This window comes from Mesocricetus auratus, unplaced genomic scaffold (assembly GCF_017639785.1).
Source record: "Mesocricetus auratus isolate SY011 unplaced genomic scaffold, BCM_Maur_2.0 Super-Scaffold_100010, whole genome shotgun sequence".
Classification (NCBI taxonomy): domain Eukaryota; kingdom Metazoa; phylum Chordata; class Mammalia; order Rodentia; family Cricetidae; genus Mesocricetus; species Mesocricetus auratus.
In genome coordinates this window covers 33,302,997-33,323,470 of record NW_024429194.1, presented here as the reverse complement: position 1 = coordinate 33,323,470, position 20,474 = coordinate 33,302,997, and the positions used below count along the sequence as shown (strand labels likewise).

The following is a 20,474-nucleotide window of genomic DNA, read 5'->3' as shown; positions in this document are numbered from 1 at the left end:
GCAGTGTCCCCCGGCTGGTCCTGCCCCAGCACTGCGGTGGCAGAGTTGGCTGTGATATCTATCACCTGGAATGTGGCAGGCAGTGGGTAAATGGTCCCCACAGCCCTAAACAGTCCTGGGTGACAAAACGTCATTGCTGAGGCTGAAGGGCATGCAGCATCCTAAGAACTGGGAGGAAAGGCTCTATGAAGGCCCACTGCCCGGATTTGGACCCTGACTCCACCACTTCAAGGTTCACAGCCTGAGCTAGGGCCATGCTGCACTCTTTGTATGTGAGGCATCATTGGTCAGGGTTTTATGAAGCTAAACGAATGCATGCAGGAACCTGCTAGGCACCTAGAAGTCACGCCATTAGGCACTTCTCAAACCAAGGACAGTCACGGAGCCTCTGCAGCCAGGGTCACCTGTGGCTCTCTGCTTTCGGTGTCTCCAGGGAGACAGGCCAGGCCAGCTGAGACTCAAGCTACAGCTGGAGCCTGGAAGCTTAACAGAACTGCAAAGGTGTCCATGTTGCAGCTACACAGACAACACACTAACTTTATTCACACTGATACAAAAGTAGATTTTTCTAGAAATGTTCTCTTGTGCTAGAGGGAGAAAGCTGAGCAGGGTCAAGGTGGCAGGCCAGTGGTAGCAGGGCTGGGGGGGCTGGGGGGGCTGGGGCCTCTCATCCTGCTCTGTCTATACACAGCAGGCTGGTGGGAGTCAGGGGTATGCAGACTGGCTGGGGACACCCAGAATCATGGGGAGAGGGAGACAGAGACTCAGGTAGGATGGGGCTTGGGCACACGTGCTTCTGGTGTCCACTCCTCCCCCTGCCTGCTGTCTGTTTCCCATGGGCTGCCTAGGTTCTTGCATGAAAGAGGCTGGATGGATCAGCCCCTTCTCTCCCCCACTTCCTTCCACACTGGGCTGGGAAGGGCTGCCATGCCCAAGACGGGCCAGGATGGCAGGTGGGTAAGGGCTGAAGAGTGGGGTGCACAGGTGCTCATACAGCAGAAGGAGTAGAGGCCAGGATGCCCACTGAGGTGCCCAGGGGGCTCACTGGGGCAGGGCCTTGAGGATGGCATTCACCTCCTCCGCCACGGCTGTCAGCGCAAACTCAAACTGGTCCTGTGCAAGATCAGTGGCAGAAGGATCAGTGGAAACCTAGCCTCTGCCTCTGCCTAAGGGGACACTGCAGCTGTGGAGGGTGCTGGGCATTTGGAGGAAGGGGAGGTCTCTTGGGGAGTTCAGGAGGGGCAGTGGAAACCTCGCCTCTCTGCCTCTGCCTCTGCCTGAGGGGGCACTGCAGCTGTGGAGGGTGCTGGGCATTTGGAGGAAGGGGAGGTCTCTTGGGGAGTTCAGGAGGGGCAGACTGCTATTGGTTTCTTCTTGGTGGTCGTGAAGAGAACGCGTGGGAAGGGAAGTGACTAGGGATAGGCAGGGAGGCATTGTCACCTTAGAGCGGACAAGGCCCGGCCGCTGGTCACGGACATGCTCCAGGGTGGCAGCAATGTCAATCTCCTTCACCCCTGGGGATAGGGTGGAGTAGGAGATGCTTCAGGGGATGTCCGGGGGAGACAAGCACCATAAAGCCTGGGCATCTTTGGAAATCTTGGAGATGTGAGCATGTGTTCCCCAGCGGGTGTGAGAGCGAGCCCACTGGGTCCTGGGGAACCATGAGGGACCAGGGCTGTGGGTCCCGTGGGAACAGAAGACCTTACCTTTTGCCATGCGGTTCAGTACCATGTCAATAAGGATGTAGGTGCCTGTCCTCCCTGCACCATCACTGAAAATAGGAGTTGGTGACACACAGGCTTAGCCCTGACAAGGCAGGAAGGGAGCAGACATGGGGGCTGGGGTGAGGACATTGGCTGATTCTTGGAGTTGGCCTGGGAAGAGCATCAGTAAGCCATGGCTGAGAAAACAGGTGTTGAGTGGCAGCCTGTGAGTACTGGCGTGTGGACAACTGGAAAGTATAGCCACGGCTCAGTTTTCAGGGGAGGCAGCAGGACAGAATGGGAATGGCCCTCTCCAGCCTGGGGCCTGGCTTTTGTTCAGCCAGCTCTCCATAGAAAGGGCCAAAGAGTAAGCATTTCCAGTGTGGTGGGCTGACATTCTTCTGTGTGTGTGTGTGTGTGTGTGTGTGTGTGTGTACGTGCGCATGCACATGTATGTGTGTGTCTATTTTTAACTCATTAAAGACAGGATGTGCATTAAAGACAGATGGTTTGTGCACAAGGGAAAGGACCAGAGAGAAGGAGAGAACCAGGAAGACCCCGCCCGGGGCCTCTGTGTGGCGGTCCCCGCCCACCTGCAGTGCACTATGATGGGGCAGGATCGGCCTCGGTAGCACTTGTTCACCTTCCTGCAACGAGAAGCGGGTGAGTAGCAACCAATCAGAAAGAAGCAAACAGCGCTGATCACACCTCAGTGTGCTCCCATGCTGCCTTTCCCCCTCTCCTGCCTTGTGGCAAGCACGGAGCAGGAAGTGAGCTGCAGAAAGGAGTCAGGGCTGGTGAGGATGGCACCGGGTTTGATTGTCACCTGGAAGCCATGTGCCCAAGTTGTGAACCTGGAATAACGGATTTAACTTTTCAGTTTTCATACTATAAAATGGGAGATGATAGATAATGGAACCATTTTTTTTTAGGATCCTTTTTTTTTTTTTTTTTTGGTTTTACGAGACAGGGTTTCTCTGTATTGTTTTGGAGGCTGTCGGTCCAGCCTGGCCTCGAACTCACAGAGATCCGCCTGCCTCTGCCTCCCGAGTGCTGGGATTAAAGGCGTGCGCCACCACCACCCGGCTTTTTTAGGATTCTTACAAAACGCCAGGAGATAACCTACATAAAGAACTTACAAAATGCCACAAGAGAGTTGGAGAGATGGCTCAGAGGTTAAGAGCACTGGCTGCTCTCCCAGGGTCCTGAGTTCAATTCCCAGCAACCACATGGGGGCTCACAACCATCTGTAATGAGATCTGGTGCCCTCTTCTGGCTTGCAGATATACATGCAGGCATAACTGTATACCTATTAAATAAATAAATCTTTTTAAAAAAGTGCTACGAGATAATCTACATAGAGAACTTACAAAATGCTACAAGGCAGCCTATATAAAGAATTTGCACAGCTCAGGTACACTCCATCAGTAATAGGTAGTAACGATGGAGTAATCCAAGGCTTTCTGGGAATTTTCAGGTCAGCTCTGCTACTCCACGGCCACAAAAGCCATTCCCTTTCCACTCAGGTTTGTAGTCCATGCTATCTCTGATGTTGGGTCACCAAAATGTATTCATTCACTAACAACAGTTAGTTTGTTCTAACTGTCACATGCCAGTTGAATTTATGTAATTCTGGTGTAAGCCCCAGGGATTGTTTAGCTTACCTGTGTGGCCTTAAAAAGATCTATGCAATGACCCTACAGCGGCTGTGTTGGGTATTTTGCTGGTATATTTTTGTTTTTGTTTTTGTCTGGCATCAGACTAAGGCCTTACTCATGGTCTATCGCTGAACCCAATCAAAACTTTTATTTTAAAAACTTATTGTTACTATTCAGTGATAATGAATGAATCCAGGACTTTTTGTTTGTTTGTTTGTTTTTTGTTTTTGGTGTGTGTGTGTGAATGTGTGTGTGTGAATGTGTGTGAATGTGTGTGTGAGTGTGTGTGAATGTGTGTTTGAGTGTGTGTGAGTGTGTGTGAGTGTGTGAGTGTGTGTGTGAATGTGTGTGTGAGTGTGTGTGAATGTGTGTGTGTGTGTGTGTGTGTGTGTGTGTGTGCTCTGGAAGTTCTCAACCACTGAGTTACATCCTTAGTCCTTTTTCGTTCGTTCTTCCATTCATGAGACAAGATTTCCCTAAGCTGCCTGGACTGCGCTTGAACTTGCAGACCTCCTATCTCAGCCTCCTGCACAACTGGGCTTAGAGCTGTGTGCCGGCTCACCTGACAAGGGGGTTTTAAATGTGAGGGGAAACAAGGAAATAACTTCATACTACGACTTCACTTTCAAGGTGTGCCCCAGGCTGCAGGGACTCAGCCAGAAATCACTGTTGGCATGGAGTTCAGAAACTACCAAGGTCCCTACCTCAGCTGTGCCCCGCTGCCTGGCACTGAGGACCCAGGCCAGCTTGGCACAAGACAGGACAGGTGTTAGTTCAGTGGGGCCTCTGTCCCTGAAGAGAGGCTTCCCGGCCACCTATGTGTGGAGAATGAATGCTGAATGCCTAACCTCTTGGTGTTAAAACAGGTTAAGTCCTTCTGGTAGGGGCTGTCTCAACTCCCCCCCCCCTCCCCCCCCCTGTCCCACGAACTTCCTGCAGGATAATCTTGGTTTCTTTCTAAATTCTGGTACCAGTTTTCCAAATACCCTTCAGCATAGTCCCTTCTCAGACCCGCCTGCCTGTTTCTTCTGTCTCTCTCTGTCATACCTGCTAATGACCACTTTTGTGAATGTTCAACTAAAGTAAGAATATCAGCAGAGATAACACACACACACACACACACACACACACACACACACACACACACACACACACACACCTGGCAGCGGTGAGGCAGGGAGGGAGAGGCAGAAGGGAGAGGTGCAGAGGGAGAAACGATGGAAGGAAGAGTGACCGGAAAGGAAGAAAGGAAAAGAGAAAAAAAAAAACAGGCCAAAAAAAAAAAAAAAAAAGACGGGAGGAAAGAGGATGGAGGGAGGCTGGACAGGAGAGAAAGAGCAAGTGAGCCCAGGGTTGAGGGTCCGAAGGGCAAAGTAGGAGACAAGAGGGAGGAATCAAAGCAGGACCCCGCAGGAGAGGAGAGGGGAACCCAGTCTCCCGGGAAGCCCGCAGAGGAGCCAGATGGTGGAGAGGCTCTGCGAGAAAGTGAGTGTGAGAAGGACGCCAGGCTAGGGTGGCATAGGCAGACTGTCAGTACTAGTTTGGGAGTGAAAGGCTGGTGGATTGGTCGGAGGTCAAGGGCAAGGCTGGAGTCCCAGGAAGCAGCTTGCAGCCTGCTCACCTGCGAAAGTCCAGCAGCGGTCGGGTGGAGGCCGGAGTGCCCTCTGCCGGCCAGCTGAGGAAGTGGAACTGAGTGAGCGTGCGCGTCTCCTGGGTCTGCACGTTCTTAAGGTAGAAGCTCCGCACCAGGAAGTCCTCGCACCAGATGTGCTCCGAGACCAGGTTCACCTGTCATGCACCCAACCGATCTGAGCTGAGCACAGCATACACTCCTCTCCCAACCCACCCTTCCGCCTCCCAAACACTCAGATCGTTAAAGGCAGTCTCAATTTCAGCCTTTGGATATTTCTCTTCCTGTCTTACATACTCATGGCTCTGAGTTTTATCAAAGTCCCTTTAAATGCCTTTTGATGGTAGACAGAACACACGATGCTCATGTTTACTATGTGTGTGTATAGATGCGCATACACACACACACATTTGTGTATAAATACTAGACCGCCATGCACCTTCCCCACTCTCGTCTCGTCCCTTACTGTGGGTGGGGTCCTGCTGACCTCATAGACATGGTAGAGGGAGGATCCTTCATCGGGCCAGTATCGGTCACACTGTTTGACACCGTCTTCCACCAATGGGGTCAGCATGACGATGACAGTGCAGCCACTCTCCCACACCATCTAAGGACAGAGACCCAGGTAAGTGGCCCTACAGCTTCTCTGGCCCTGGTTGTCCCAAGGGTCTCTAGAAAATCCCCCCCCCCCTGAGAATGCACCTGCCAGAAGTCCGAGATGGTGTGGGACAGCGGTCCCTGTGTGGCTATGTAGGCCGGCATCCGAGGGTCGTGCTCGATCTGAAGGTATGGAGGATATGTCATGAGCCAGAATGGGAAGGGCCAGCTTGGAGGGAGGGTGGGTCAAGAGTGGCCTGGGGGCTGAGAATCATATATATGTGTGTTTTTTTCTCTTTTCTTTCTTTTTTTGTTTGTTTTGTTTTTTTCAAGACAGGGTTTCCCTGTGTAGCTTTGGAGCCTGTTCTGGAACTAGCTCTTGTAGACCAGACTGGCCTCGAACTCACAGAGATCTGTCGGCCTCTGCCTCCCAAGTGCTGAGACTAAAGGCATAAGCCACCACTGCCCGGCATATATATATTTTTTTTTTCCAAGACAGGGTTTCTCTGTAGTTTTGGTAGTCACTCTGTAGTCACTTAGTAGACCAGGCTGGCCTCAGACTCACAGAGGTTCGCCTGTTTCTGCCTCCTGAGTGCTGGGATTAAAGGTGTGTGCCACCACCACCCTGCAAGAATCCTATATTTTACTGCGAAGACACAGGCTCTACAATTTCAGAGCTTGGCTGGTGTGAGAAATGGTTACAGGGGATGGAGTAAAGGGGCAATACAAATAGGGCAAGGGGAGGGTGGAAGTCGGAGCCACTTACGATGGGGCTTGCATTGATGTAATCGCTCCGTGAAGGGCTGCTCTCCACTTTCAGCTTGATGCGGGCATGGTCATCTGCACAGAACCCCCACATGGCCTTCTGGCACCAGGCTCTGCCACTCAGCCTGAACCCGGAGCCCCACCGTTTTCCCACAGCCTCGAATCGCTCCTGACAGAGGCTGGAGCCAGGCTAGCCCAAGGCTCACTTACAAGGTAGGAAGTCAGGATGGCGATTCTTCTTGATGTTGCCCTCGCCCTGAGCGGTGGCGCAGGTGTTTGGTTCTGCTTGATAGGCACACAGGGCCTGCCACTCCTTGGCCAACCGGTCCCGGTTCCGGAGATGATCCTCCATGTATGCCTGCAGGGGACCACAGCCTGGCTCTGGCCCACACGGCCCCTCCTCTGTGGGGGACCACAGCCTGGCTCTGGCCCACACTGCCCCTCCTCTATAAGGTAACACAGCCTGGCTCTGGCCCACACTGCCCCTCCTCTGTAGGGGACCACAGCCTGGCTCTGGCCCACACTGCCCCTCCTCTGTGGGGGACCACAGCCTGGCTCTGGCCCACACTGCCCCTCCTCTATAAGGTAACACAGCCTGGCTCTGGCCCACACTGCCCCTCCTCTGTGGGGGACCACAGCCTGACTCTGGCCCACACTGCTCATCCTCTATAAGGTAACACAGCCTGGTTCTGGCCCACACTGCCCATCCTTTGTAGGGGACCACAGCCTGGCTCTGGCCCACACTGCCCCTCCTCTGTAGGGGACCACAGCCTGGCTCTGGCCCACACTGCCCCTCCTCTGTAGGGGACCACAGCCTGGCTCTGGCCCACACTGCCCCTCCTCTGTAGGGGACCACAGCCTGGCTCTGGTCCACACTGCTCATCCTCTATAAGGTAACACAGCCTGGTTCTGGCCCACACTGCCCCTCCTCTATAAGGTAACACAGCCTGGCTCTGGCCCACACTGCCCCTCCTCTGTGGGGGACCACAGCCTGACTCTGGCCCACACTGCCCCTCCTCTGTGGGGGACCACAGCCTGACTCTGGCCCACACTGCTCATCCTCTATAAGGTAACACAGCCTGGTTCTGGCCCACACTGCCCATCCTTTGTAGGGGACCACAGCCTGGCTCTGGCCCACACTGCCCCTCCTCTGTAGGGGACCACAGCCTGGCTCTGGCCCACACTGCCCCTCCTCTGTAGGGGACCACAGCCTGGCTCTGGTCCACACTGCCCATCCTGTCTCTCCTACCATTTGTCCCCTCCCCACTTTGGTCGTGGGCCCTTTCCTGACCAGAATCATGTGTCCCGTGGAGATGTCCATGTTGGCCTGGGCAGGCTCCTCGCACCAGGATGGCGTGCTGCTGTGGGAACTGGGACTAGCCTGGGCCGCGTCACTGAACTGGGAGGACACACTGCTCACCCTAGAAGGCTCTGGCTGACCCTCTGCCCGGTTAAACAGGGACTTTGTGGCCATGTGCTGGCGACACAGGTCCTGCAAAGGGAGGACCGGGTAAGGCCAGGGTTCCTTTAACAAGGCACCGGGGCTGCAACTCAGCTGTAGATAGAGCGCTTGCGCAGCATGCATGTGGCCCAGGGCTCAGTTCCCAGTGCTCAAAACAAACAGACAAGGCTTCTGATTCAAATCTGAAGCTTTAGCTTGTCTCTGACAGGTGAGATGAGTGAGATCTGTCTTTGGCCTTTGATTTTTGTGCTTGGTTGGTGATTACGACAACCTCAGATATCAAAGTGGAACCGCAGAATCATAGCCCTGGGAATTATTCATTCTAAAAGTGCATCACAGCACCCCTTCCCATTCTGTCCCCACCCCACTCCATACAAGACCGAGGCTCTCAAGCCCCCACACTTCCTTCCCTCCATGAACCTGCACACCTGGTATTCAAAAGTAGTGTCACCATGGGCCCCCTCGGGCCCCAGTGCTGCCAGGCGCTCCTTATCCCGCTGTCGCGAATGATGGCGCACACACAGGGCCACTGCCAGAGCCACTAGCAGCCCAGTGACACCTGCCAGGGCCACCACGGTAAGCAGCACTGAGCGCATGGGAGATATGCCATGGGCTTGTCGGGGAAGGACTGCAGCTGCTTCCTCCCTCTGTAGGAACAAAGCCAGAATCAGGGGCAGGTGGCAGGGGACACCTGGCCCTGGCTCCTCAGGCCACCTCTAGGGACAAAGCTGTGAAGGCAGGGGTATGGAAGTAACAAGCAGAAGTGCATGCAGCCTCCTTCCCAATCCACACTGGACCAGCTCAAGTGCCAGAGACTTTGGGCGATCCCACCAGAAGGATTTCCATTTTAGCAGAAAAGGAGATGTCAGTATGAAAATGATGGGCTAGCCATCAAGAGTGGTCCTTCAGGAAAGAGCCACTGTGCCATCTCCTGGTCAAAATGAGAACTGCACAGAGAGGGACTGCTTGGGAAAGGAGGCTGGAGAGCCAAATGACCTTTCAGTCCTTTAAGTTCTCCAGTGTTTCGCCTCCTCTCTTGTGTGCAGAGTCAGGCCTCTGGGGTCCACAGTTAGTGCTTACCTGCCCCACCCCTGTCTGCAAAATCTGGAGTCTTGTCTGTGCTTCCAGTTCAGACTTCACCAGCCCTGCAGGAAGGGTGCAGGTCAGGCTCTTTCCAGCTCCACTCGGGCTGGCAATATTTTAAGGGAGCATCATCACAAGCCTGGGGATCAGGGCTCGGGGGTTAGATTCAGCCTAGGCCTAAGGATAGGATGGTATTTACCAGCTTGCTGGGCCACATCTGCCAAAGACAGGTTCTGTTCGTTGTGCCGGATTCGGAAGGTGACAGCTGGTCCCACCACACTGCCAAATAGGAGGTGTGTTACTACATTACCCACCTGAGAGTCCAGCCCTGGGGATCAGGGATTCCCATGAGTGTGGGATTCAGGGTGGAGCTCGCAGCGGGGTCGCATGTGGCTGTTGTGCTTGACAAGTCGGCAGCAGAGCTGTCTTCCCTTCCTCCCTGGTGCCTTCAGCACCACCTCACTCAGGCTGCTTTCTAGACCCCTGTGCTGTCCCACCTGATGTTGATGAAGCTGCCTGAGGACATGTGCACGTGTTCAGCCAGAAGCTCCAACAGCTTTACTCCAGCCACCAAACTCAAGGGTCTGCAGGAGGGGAGCAGGCAGAGGGAGCAGAGTGGGGGTTCTCAGATACTTCCCTGAAATGGGGCCACCTCCAGAGGGACCACCCACTGACTCGATGCTTTTTTTTTTTTTTAAGAGAGAGAGCCCGTTGGATTCTTGCTGTTTGTTTCCTGCCAGAGAGGTCTGCCCAACCCCTCCGGGACAGCAAGGCTTGCTCAGGCTGCAACACTTACTTCTGGTCAGTGACTATGTAGCCATACTCCTCGGCTGACTGTCGAGCTGAAGGCTGTCCCGCCACTGTGGACGGGCTCTGGCTCAGGGGGCTTTTCTTCTCCAGTAGAACAGATGAGACTCCAGGAGGCCTGGCTGTTTGGGGAGGCTCGGGGATGCCGGGACTCAGCACCTGCTGGACGCCGTTGGAGGGGGGACTGGCAGTGGGGTGTCCGGGGAGCGAGGGTGTGGGGGGCCGAGGGTCTGCTGCGCCCCCTTTCTGCATTTCTTCTTCTGCCGTCTGTTACGAGACAGGATGCAGGTGTGACCTCTGGGGTTGGGTGAGGAAGGACCGCACTCTGGGCTCTAAACGCTTTACAGTGGAATTTAGGAACTGGTTAGCTTTCTACCCCCACCCTCCAATCCCACACAATGGACAGAGAGAGCATATCCAGGGAACGGGAATCAAATGGACGAATGAGTGACTAAAAGGATGATGAATGAGTGAAGTGTGGTCTGTAAATTCACAGGGTGGGGCTGGAATGGCGGCGGGGTTGAGCCTGATCATTTGGAACGATGAACAGAAAGGCATGGCTTTTAGGCTTTCGTTCAATGGCAACATGTTAGACTGCAGCATTTAAGACAGAGAAGCGGAAACCATCCAGCTACATACAGCAGGATGGAGCCTCCACCAAAGTCCCTGCTGCAGGAACCATCAGAGTCTGAAAGGAGTGTGGTTAAAAAAAAAAAAGGAGTGAATTAAGAATTCTGGCTTTGGGCTGGAAAGGGGGCTCAGTGGTTAAGAGCACTAGCTGCTTGCTCTTCCAGAGGTTCTGAGTTCAATTCCCAGCAACCACAAGATGGCTCACAACCGTCTGTGATAGGATCTGATGTCCTCTTCTGGCATGCAGGTATACATACAGAGTATTCACACAAAATATAAACAAACAAGCAGATAAAATAATTCTGGCTTTTAGTCATGTCAACTTGAAGTGAAAGCCACAGGTTATGATTTGAAGTCTCTGGGATGGAAAATGAAGGAGCAGAGGATAGATTCTGAGCCATGACCCCTAGGATTCAGCCAAGGAAGGTCCTGGGAACTCACTTTCTTGACATCAGCTCCGACATTTACAGCCCCTCCTATAGAGACAGGAAAAGCAAGAGTCTTGGGAAAGAGGATCAGGGCCACGGTGAGAAAGGACTAGAGCTCTGTCCCATCTGTGAGACCCGGTCCTGCCAATAGTCACAGATGCCTCTCCCTGCTCCCACTCTTCCTCTCCCTGTCCCCTTGAGCTTCCCATACTCTAGTCTTTTCCTAGTCTAATGCTACAGTTTACCACCTTGCCCTCTTGCTCCTGCTCTGGATTTATTATTCTGGTAATAATTCTATCTTCATAAGATCTCTCTTCATCCAGGCATGCTGGACCATGCCTGTAGCCTCTACACTCCAGAGGCACAGGTAGAAGGCTCACGAGTTCTTTTTGTTGTTTGTTTTTCAACTTTTTTTAACAGAGTTTGTGCAGCCCTGGCTCTCCTAAAGCGCTCTGTGGACCAGGCTGGTCTCGAACCCAGAGATCTGCTTGCCTCTGTCTCCCAAGTGCTAGGATCAAAGGTGTGCATCACCTGGCCCAGCTAGGATCATGAGTTCTTTTACGTTGTCCGGTTTTTGTTGTTGTTGTTGTTGTTTTTCGAGACAGGGTTTCTCTGTATTGTTTTGGAGGCTGTCCTGGAACTCACTCTGTAGACCAGGGTGACCTCAAACTCACAGAGATCCGCCTGCCTCTGCCTCCCGAGTGCTGGGATTAAAGACATGCGCCACCAACATCTGGCTGGATGGTGAATTCTTAGGTCAGCGTGTGCTACAGCAAGACCCCATCTCAAGAAAAATCAAACCCAAAAATTCTCCCTTTGTGACCTTCCAGGACAATAAGCCTCATGGAGCAGGGGGTTGCTGCCCTCCCTGCCTGGACACTCACCAAGATTTCTTCCTGTGCCCTTGGGCAGTAACTGCAGCAGGGTCAGGAGGGTAGAAAGCTGTTCCGGGGTCAGCTGACGCAGCTCTACTCCATAGCCTGCCAGGACAGCAGCCAATCTCTGCAGACTTGTATCTGCTGGGAGCCAGACATAGAGCTTAGGGCAGATGGTAGGATAAATTGATGGGCTGCAGATAGGTGGGGGGGGGGGTCAAGGACATTTAAGAATTTTTAAAATGCTAGGACACTGATGCCCTCCTATTTCTAGATCTTGAACATACTTAATGTATGTCAGGTGCATACCCTACTGCCCCTACATTGAAGTTAGTGCCTGTATACATCAGCTTGTCAATAAACAGCTAAATGTGTGGACGAAAGGCAGAATGCCAAGTGTGGTGACTCGTGCCTGTAATCTCAGCTCTCAGGAGACTGACGCAAAAGGATTGCAGCAGGCTTGAGTCCAGCCTGAGCTAAAATGAGTGCAAGGGTAGCCTGGGATAATAACAAGACCTCCTCTTAAAAATAAATAAGATAAAAAAATACAACTGAATAAACAAACAAATAAACGAACATCTTCAAAGACAGTCAGGAAGGAGCCCCATAGACAGAGGTGGGTGCCGAGGAACCTCTTACCTGGTTGTAGTGTTTGGTAAGGGGCCTTCTCCCCATGACCCCCTAGTATTTCCTCCTCATAGCCCTCTGAGGAGTCCTCTGCCCGGCTGCTGTCCCCCTGCTCTGGCAGCCTTGGTACCCTGGCCCTGCCAGGCACAGGCAACTCTTGAGCCATGTAGAGCAGCCCTGAGTCCTGGAAAAGCTGAGCAGGTGAGGGACCTGGGAGGTCCCCGAACGAGTGGCCAGAGTGAGCCCCCAAAATGGCCTTGGAGGCAGTTCTGCTGAAGAGGGCAGGAGCTTCAGCCTTGGGCAGGTGGCCAACACCAACCACCCCTGGGGAGCTCTCTGAACTCCGTGAGCCATCTCGGGATCCAAACTGTGGGAGATCAGAGATGTGGCTGAGAACAGAAGTTAGGGTGGGGTACTGGGGTTGAGGCATGACCAGAGTCAAGGGCTCACCTGGTGGAACAGGTAAGGCTGTAGCAATGCAGGCTCATAAGTCAGAGCAGGGTGGGGGGGCTGTGGGGGCATTAGAAGATGCTCCAAGAGAGGGGGCAACAGCTCAGCCTGCAGAGAGGACAGTGGGGAGCCCACCCCAGCTCCGGTCCCACTCCCTGGAGGCCGAGGGAGCCCCTGGGCAGCAGGAGAAGAGCCAGTAGGATTGCCCTGGGAAAGCAGCTCGCCAGCAGGGCCTGGTCTCCTAGGTGCCAAACTAGACCTGGGGAGGAAAGGAGAGAGATAAGGAGTGGGGGAGAATGAGAGAGGGAGGGAGAGGGGGAGAGAGAGAGAGAGAGAGAGAGAGAGAGAGAGAGAGAGAGAGAGAGAGAGAGAGAGAGAGAGAGAGAGAGAGAGAGAGAGAGATTTGTATGTTTGTATAGGACAAGGATGTGGCGAGTTTACAAGGTTGAGGTTGGACTGAGTCTGCAGTTTAGAACATCCTTGTCCTCTTAAGAAATGTAGGGGGCATGGAGGTGATAGTAGACCCTCTGGATTGGTAAACATGTCTCTGTCTTTGGGGAAAATAAAAGAACAGGTGTGTGTGTGTGTGTGTGTGTGTGTGTGTGTGTGTGTGTGTGTGTCTGTTTGACTAGGGATCAAGCCTAGGACCTTGTGTGTGCAAGACAAGCACTCTAGCTCTGAGCTGCATCCCCAGCTGTGTGTCTTTGAAACACAGCTGCACAGGCTAAGGAAGCTCACGGGGGTGACGAAAGGGCGATTGGGAGCAGGGGAAGGCATATGGGCATACATACACACATGGGATGGACTGTGACTGTCCATGCTTCCGCATGGTTGTCCCTGTGTGCCCCACGCCGGCTCTCTGAGTACATGTTCAGACAACTAAGACTGCCCTGGCCCCACCACTGTTGCCTTGATGGTTCAGGTATCATCATCTAAAGCCCACAATTCTTCTTTTGTCTGAGAATTTGCTTTTAGAGCAGAGATTTTCCACCTCTGGGTTTAGGGGTCGCCTAAGACCATTGGAAAACACAGATGTTTACATTATGATTCATAAGAGTAGCAGCATTACAGTTATGAAGTAACAATGAAAACATCGTCTTGATTGGAGGACACTGCAACATGAGGAACTCTATTAAAGGGTCACAGCATTAGGAAGGTTGAGAAACACCATGTTACAGGCTCTGACGACAGAAGGACAGTACTGCCATACACATTTCCATACAGTAATGAAACAACTTAGGTCCATGAAAATTCTAGTTTGTTTATTTGTTTGTCTATTATGTATAGTGTTCTGCCTGCATGTACACCTGCAGGCCAGAAGAGGGCACCAGATCTCATTATAGATGGCTGTAAGCCACCATGTGGTTGCTGGGAATTGAACTCGTGACCGCTGGAAGAGCAGCAGTGCTCTTAACCTCTGAGTTATCTCCCCAGCCCCTGTAGTTTGTCTTTAACAACTACTTTAATACTTCTTTCAAAATGTCAAATATCAGCATTTTTTATAAAAAAAAGTATCTATTTATTGTCCCGTTTTGCTGGATCTCTAGGATAAACTCAACCCCTACTGAGCCATGTCAACATGTCAGGGAGACCATTCTCAATGCTGTTTTACCTGTGCCCTCATCTGTTGACCTTGGCACCTCCACCCTCTGCCTATAAGGAAGGTTTCAGGTCACCGGCCCCAACAGTCTAAGGCTGTGGAGAAAGGCTGCCTACCTGTCCCTTGGATGGGGCTCTGGGGGACGAAGCCTGGGAATGCGCTCCATCTCCTGGGAGATCACATGCTGGGTGAGGTCATCATGCCAGGACAGTCCTGTCAGGAGAAGGGACAGGGCAAAGGTGCATGGGACTGGGGGCCCAGTCCCAGGGTGGCGGTCAGGAGTATGCCCATTCCCTGCGGTGAGCGGGCTTGCCGGCAGGGGATGCTCCGTTGGAGACACAGTGGGTGAGCTGAGCTGCCTCCCCAGCTCTACCCTCGGGTACGACTTTTGGAATCAAACTGCCTGGGCTGGAATTCAGTTCTGTTCCTGAAGAACTGGGGGCCTTGGGCAAGTTGTTAAGCTTCCACTCCCTCACCTCAATCTCTTTGTCCCTCAGTTCTCTCGTGTGGGGATATGTATCTCCTAAGACTGTTGTGATAATAAAATAACACATCATGGAAAATAAACTCAAAGAACTTTTTTAGTTTTTGATTTTTTCGAGACAGGGTTTCTCTGTATTGCTTTGGAGCCTGTCCTGGCACTCACTCTATAGACCAGGCTGGTGTCGAACTCACAGAGATCCTCCTGCCTCTACCTCCTGAGTGCTGGGATTAAATGCGTGCGCCACCAAGGCCCAGCCATACGCAGAACTCTTAACAAATGCTATCGCTACTGTCATCATTGCACTTCTTCATTCTAAGCCTGAGTCTTTTGTAGAGTGGGAATAATATACATCTTTGCAGGCTGCTGTGCAAATAAAGTATTGTCAGGAAACTGAAATGCTCTGTATACCTATTTCAAACATGTAAACCATCTCCGCTGTGAGTCTCATCATGTCCTCCTGTCAGCATCCCCTTATCCTGAGGCACATGTTCCAACTGACTCTTTACCCATGAAGCTCTGCTCTCAGAAAAGATTTGTCACTCATTCTAGAGGGATCACACCTCACTCTCCTCCGTTCTTCCTTCTATGGGTTTATTTACTTAGAGTCAGGGTCTTACTATGTAGCAGAGGCTGGTCTGGAACTCATGGTGATCCTTCTGTCTCAGCTCCCCCCACCCTTCCTAAGGGCCGGGATCACAGTTGTGTACTACCATGCCCAGATCCTGCTCTGGATTTATAATCTGGGTTACTAATGACTCATATCCTGGTACATGCAAACATCTATTCCATGCATTAGAACTGTCTGTGTTCCTATTACAACCAACTCCTCCAAGTGACCACTAGATTTCAGCCTCTCTTTCTTGCTTAAGAACATTCTCCATGAGTTTCTCTCCTATTTCCATCATTTTCCTTTCCAATGAATTATTCTTTTTAGCACAAAAATATGATGTTATTTCTCCCATCTTAAAGCCATATTATATCACCTGTGTCCTATTGCATCTGTCACTGTATTTTATTGCAACAAACTCCTTTTTGTTCTCCCCGAGAAAGGGTTTCTCTGTGTAACAGTCCTGACTGTCCTGAAACTCACTTTGTAGACCAGGCTGGCCTCAGACTCAGAGATCTACCTGCCTCTGCCTCCCAAGTGCTAGGGTTAAAGGTGTGCACCACCACTGCCCGTGTTGCAGCAAACTATTTAAGACATACTTGTCTTAAGATGAATGCAGTGGAGCGTTCCTATAGTCCTGTAGTTATAAGGCTAGGGCAGAAGGATCAACATGAATTCCAGGCTAGCCTGGGCTACACAGAGAGAGCTTGTCTCAAAACAAACAAACAAAATCCTAATAAACCTAAAAATAATTTCTAGGAACTTCAGATGCAGGCCTCCTGTGTGTAACTCTAGATAATTTATATGTGAATAGCCCATCTCTAGAGTCCTATCATTAACCTTGTTTTGTTCCCTTATCCAGCAAGATCTAAGAGGGTGGGGCTTCATAAGTGGATATACTTATTGAGTTGCATGAAGAGAAGTCATTGGATGAAGTGGCCCCTTACTTCCCCACCAACCAAGTTCTATTCTCTGTGTTCCAGTAGGGTCAGACCTCACCTTGGGACATGAGTTGCCGGAGCACACTTTGTAAGCGCTGGAGAACCGGGGAGGTAACTTGCAAAAGGGGCCGTGCCTGTCCGACTCCTGCCTGGCACTGTCCAAACAAGCCATCTAAAAGCACAAAAGTGTTGTCATGGGTTTTGTAAGAGGCTGCAGGTAGACGATGCTCTCTCCACCTTCTCTGGCATTAGAGGGCTGCACCTCTGCCTTCCTCACATCTGGGCTCCCCCTCCCCATCTTTGTCTTTTGAATCCTAGGCCAGGGCCCTACTTACCCTGAATGCAGACTTCCAGGTGTGAGCAGAGCCTTCGATCAAACAGACAGCCTGTAGAAGAGCGGATAGATGCTCAGAACACAGACACAGGTTAGATGGCTGGGAAATTGGGGAAGCAGATATGGCCCATTATTTCATTCAAAAGGAGGTTTTAAGTTGGGAGGACAGCAGGGAAAAGGCCTAGAATTCTCTCTCTCTGACATATATATGCATACAAATTTATATATGTTCATGTATGTGTGCATGTGTATGGAGGCCAGAAGTCAATGTTGGGTATCTTCCACACTTGTTGTCCACTTTGTATTTTTAAAACCAGATCTCTCACTGAACTTAGAGTTCACCCTGAACATTCAGGGATTTGTCTGTCTCCACTTTTCCAGCACTGGGGTTAGACATCAGTCATGCTGCATGGCTTTTTACATGGATGCTGAAGATCTGAACTCAGGTCCTCATACTTGTATGACAAGCACTCTCCTGACTGAGCTGTCTTTCCAGCCCCAAGACTTAGACACTCATGAGGAGGTGTCGGGTCTGGCTTTGGATTTTAAAGATCATGGTTTCAGTCTTTAAAAGGCTCAATTTGCTTATCACGTAGCATTGTGGGAGAATTTGAGGCCAAATTCAAAAGGAAACTGTAGTTTCCCAAATCTCTCATCCTAATTCTCGTGACCTGGAACTCGGAAGAGGCGGAAACTCCAGCACAACTCCCCCGCGTGAAAGGGAAGAAGGGGGGTGCAGGTGTTTGATTCTGTGGCCGCCTTGAGTCGCTGGTGCTGTCCGTGGTGCTGAAGCCGGGAGCCAAGGGCACATAGGGAGGGGAGACGTTTATTGAGGGGCGAGTGGCAGGACCAGGAGTCGCCACAGGACCTCATCCCTCCCCCCTATCTCGTTAACTCTCGGCCTCACAGGAAGTACTGTAGCCTGGCCTCCAAGTCAGGATGGGGAAAGAGGGCGCCAGATGGAGAGGCTGCGCCCCTTCCCCCGCGCGCCACCTTCCCACCCCCACCACGGGGCCCGTGAGTCAGCGCTGACTCTGTCCGCTTAGATGTGAGTCAGCAGCAGGCCTGACTGTGGGGAGGGGGACAAGGAGAAGACCCTCCCCTTTTCGTCCTCTTCCGCTCCCTCCCCCATGTGTCCCCTTCCTAAATAGGCAGCAAATCGGCCCTTTAGACTTGAGAGATAAGCCCTGCTCTCTGTCTCTAGCCAGTCCTCCAGGGTAGCGGGAGCCGGGTGACTGAGGCCGGGCTACTGCCGCCGGGTGGTCGTCTCTTCCACCTTCCTTCCTCCTTCCCGGCTTCCGATTCTTGGTTTCGGGTCTCCACCTCGACGTCTCTGGCTTCTCCCACGGTCCTTAGTCCCTCTCCATCCTTGGACTCGCGCGCACCCCCTTTCCTCCTCCGGAACCTTATCTTCCCTGGAGCCCACTTCTCCCAGGTCCCTCTTGCGTATCCCAGCTCCACCTCCCGGCCTACGCCCCTTTCCTCGCAGCCGCCCTCATCTTCATCTCCCTTCATCTCCTCTCATCTTCCTCACCGCAACCGTCCCCCGGCTCGCGATATTAGTCTACCTGAGCTTCTTGCTTTTGCGACGCGCTCCCCTCCCCACACACACACCGAGTTTTGCTCCCGGCCCTTGCTCCTCCCCAATCAAGTTTCCTCCTGACCGTGGGCACTGATGGCGCTGCAGCCCCCGGGGCGGCCGCTCAGCAGCAGCAGGCAGACCAACAGCCGGAGGCCCCCGGAGCCCCCGGGACCTCCGGGCCGCCGCGGGCGCCGCATCCTTCCCGGCTCCGTGCGCTCGCTCCCCAGCCAGTCTAAGGGACGCTGGCGGGAGTCGGCCGAGGAGCCTAGGCGGAGCCTGCCGCTCCCCACCCACCTCCAAGGCGGGGTCTGCATGCCCCTCTTGAGGCGACTTGGCCAACAGCAGGCGTGCAGTGACGACATCTCCACCCCCGGCTCTTATGCCTATTTGCGTCATACTGGCGTAAGAACCCCCTCTTAACCGGGGACCTACTCAACCTATGCCTCCTCCACCATGTAGTAGGTTCTTCACTAGAATTCCCACTGGGTCCACCCACTCCTGACCTGTATTTTTCAGGTCCACCACCACTGTCTCCCTGGCTCAGGGTTGGTGAAAAGGACTCAAGTTCTGTGGGGAACAGGAAAGATACGTGGGCCAGCGAGTATACACCCTGAGAGAAGACGCGTAAGAAACCAGAATAGGAACCCGGAACGCGTCGCCATTCCAGCTACTGGTGTCATCCGGAAGATCAGGGATGGTTGGGCATGTGTGCCTGCATAGCCTTGAGCTAGTTGCTTTACCTTGTTTGGTAAAGCAGAGGGGCAAAAGCACCTGCCCCACAGGTGATAGTGAGAATCTATGCATCAATTCACCCCTGGACAAGACCTAAACTGGCACGTCACAAACACTCCTATGCATTACCTTCTTTTCCTCTTGCAATCTACTCATCTGCCTTTTGAATTTTTCTTTCTCTAGTATTTGTTCTTTTAGCTGATATATAGCAATTGTACACATACATACAGTGTGTGACATTGCAGTACATTTACATGCATATATGCAATGTGCAATGTGTAATGATCAGATCCACATGCCTGGCTTAACTGTTACCTCAAACATTTACAATTTGTGTTGGGAACACTCAGAATCTTCTCTATCAGCTGATTTGAAATAGTCAATTCATTGTTGCCACTTATTATCCTACTGTGTTCCAGAATATCAGCAGCTATGCTGGCTCTCCAGCTGCACCCCTGTAAGCCCTGACATCTGTTACTGGCTTTGGCTGTCCTTTCCCATCTCAAGCTTCCCACAGTCTCATGGTTTCTACCATTAGGTACACATCGCATGGAACCACGTCACCTTAACTGCTCTGGTTGGGTCGTTTCCTCAAGCCTATCACAGTGATTTCCTCCACGGCTTTTTGATACCACTCTATTTATCTAGTAAGCTACAGAGTGATATTCTTAAAATCCCAATTTGATTACATTGCTCTCTTGCCTTCTAGTTATTGTTTTGTTTGTCTTGCTTTTTAAAGCAATATGGATCTGGTGAGATGGTTCAGTAGGCAAAGACATTCACTATTCAAACCTGATGACCTGAGCTTGATCCTTTAAATCCATATGAAGATAGAAGGAGAAAACTAACTCTATGACATTGCCTTCTGACCTCTACATGAGTGCTCCCCTCATCTCTCTCTCTGTCTCTCTGTCTCATCTCTGTCTCTGTCTCTCTCACATACATACACAAAGTTTTTTTTAGAAAATGAATTAAAAAGACAAAATGGTTTAGAAATGAATTAAAAAGACAAAAACACTTATCTAGACTTCACAGTTGTTGACATGTAGGGTGTGTTTGCTCCTGTTTAATATTTAAATAGAAATGATACACATTATGAAATTACTCTTATAAATATTTCAACATGCATCTCTAGGAAATAAGGACACTTTCCTACAATAATGTCATTTAGAGCTCAATTCATATTCAAATATCTCAAATTGTTTCCAACTTGTCTTTTCAGCTGTTTTGTTCAAATAGGAGTCAATCAAGGATCACTATTGCATTTAATTATATTCTTTCTTTTTGTTTTTCTTTCCCAGGACAGGGTTTGTGTGTGCAGCCCTGGCTGTCCTGGGACTCACTCTGTAGACCAGTCTGGCCTCAAACTCAGAAATCAACCTGTCTCTGACTCCTGAGTGCTGGCCAAATATACTTATGTTCTGAATTCTTTTTAATTTACCATTGATATCTAATCATCATCCTTCCTCCATTTTTCAC

General features: G+C 51.6%; 1 protein-coding gene across 5 annotated transcripts; it reads right to left on the bottom strand.

The window, feature by feature from the left end:
• Nucleotides 1-510: 510 nt before the first annotated feature.
• Ptprn (protein tyrosine phosphatase receptor type N) lies at nt 511-18,516 on the bottom strand. Of its 5 annotated transcripts, none has more exons than XM_040753266.1 (23): nt 18,346-18,516; nt 16,683-16,733; nt 16,406-16,519; nt 14,432-14,528; nt 12,716-12,974; nt 12,278-12,632; nt 11,648-11,782; nt 10,777-10,811; nt 9,695-9,972; nt 9,396-9,482; nt 9,098-9,177; nt 8,896-8,960; nt 8,244-8,462; nt 7,645-7,845; nt 6,564-6,711; nt 6,355-6,428; nt 5,694-5,771; nt 5,479-5,598; nt 4,983-5,149; nt 2,297-2,350; nt 1,707-1,771; nt 1,441-1,514; nt 511-1,113 (listed from the first exon to the last, which is right to left on the bottom strand). In XM_040753266.1, the coding sequence occupies exons 1-23, from the start codon at nt 18,458-18,460 to the stop codon at nt 1,042-1,044; spliced, it is 2,943 nt and encodes a 980-aa protein (XP_040609200.1). In that variant the 5' UTR covers nt 18,461-18,516; the 3' UTR covers nt 511-1,041. The 5 variants fall into 5 exon arrangements, with proteins under 5 accessions (XP_040609200.1, XP_040609201.1, XP_040609202.1 ...); XM_040753267.1 differs by having other exon boundaries at nt 11,648-11,779; XM_040753268.1 differs by lacking the exon at nt 18,346-18,516 and adding an exon at nt 17,958-18,186.
• Nucleotides 18,517-20,474: the final 1,958 nt, after the last annotated feature.

Excerpts from the sequence above, each read along its gene's own strand:
- Ptprn (XM_040753264.1), bottom strand. The coding sequence starts at position 17,554 with ATGAGGTCCTGTGGCGACTCCTGGTCCTGCCACTCGCCCCTCAATAAA. Across the intron at positions 9,178-9,395 it reads GGCAGCTTCATCAACATCAG|TGTGGTGGGACCAGCTGTCA; the intron begins GTGGGACAGCAC and ends CCTATTTGGCAG. Across the intron at positions 8,961-9,097 it reads AGATGTGGCCCAGCAAGCTG|GGCTGGTGAAGTCTGAACTG; the intron begins GTAAATACCATC and ends CCCTTCCTGCAG.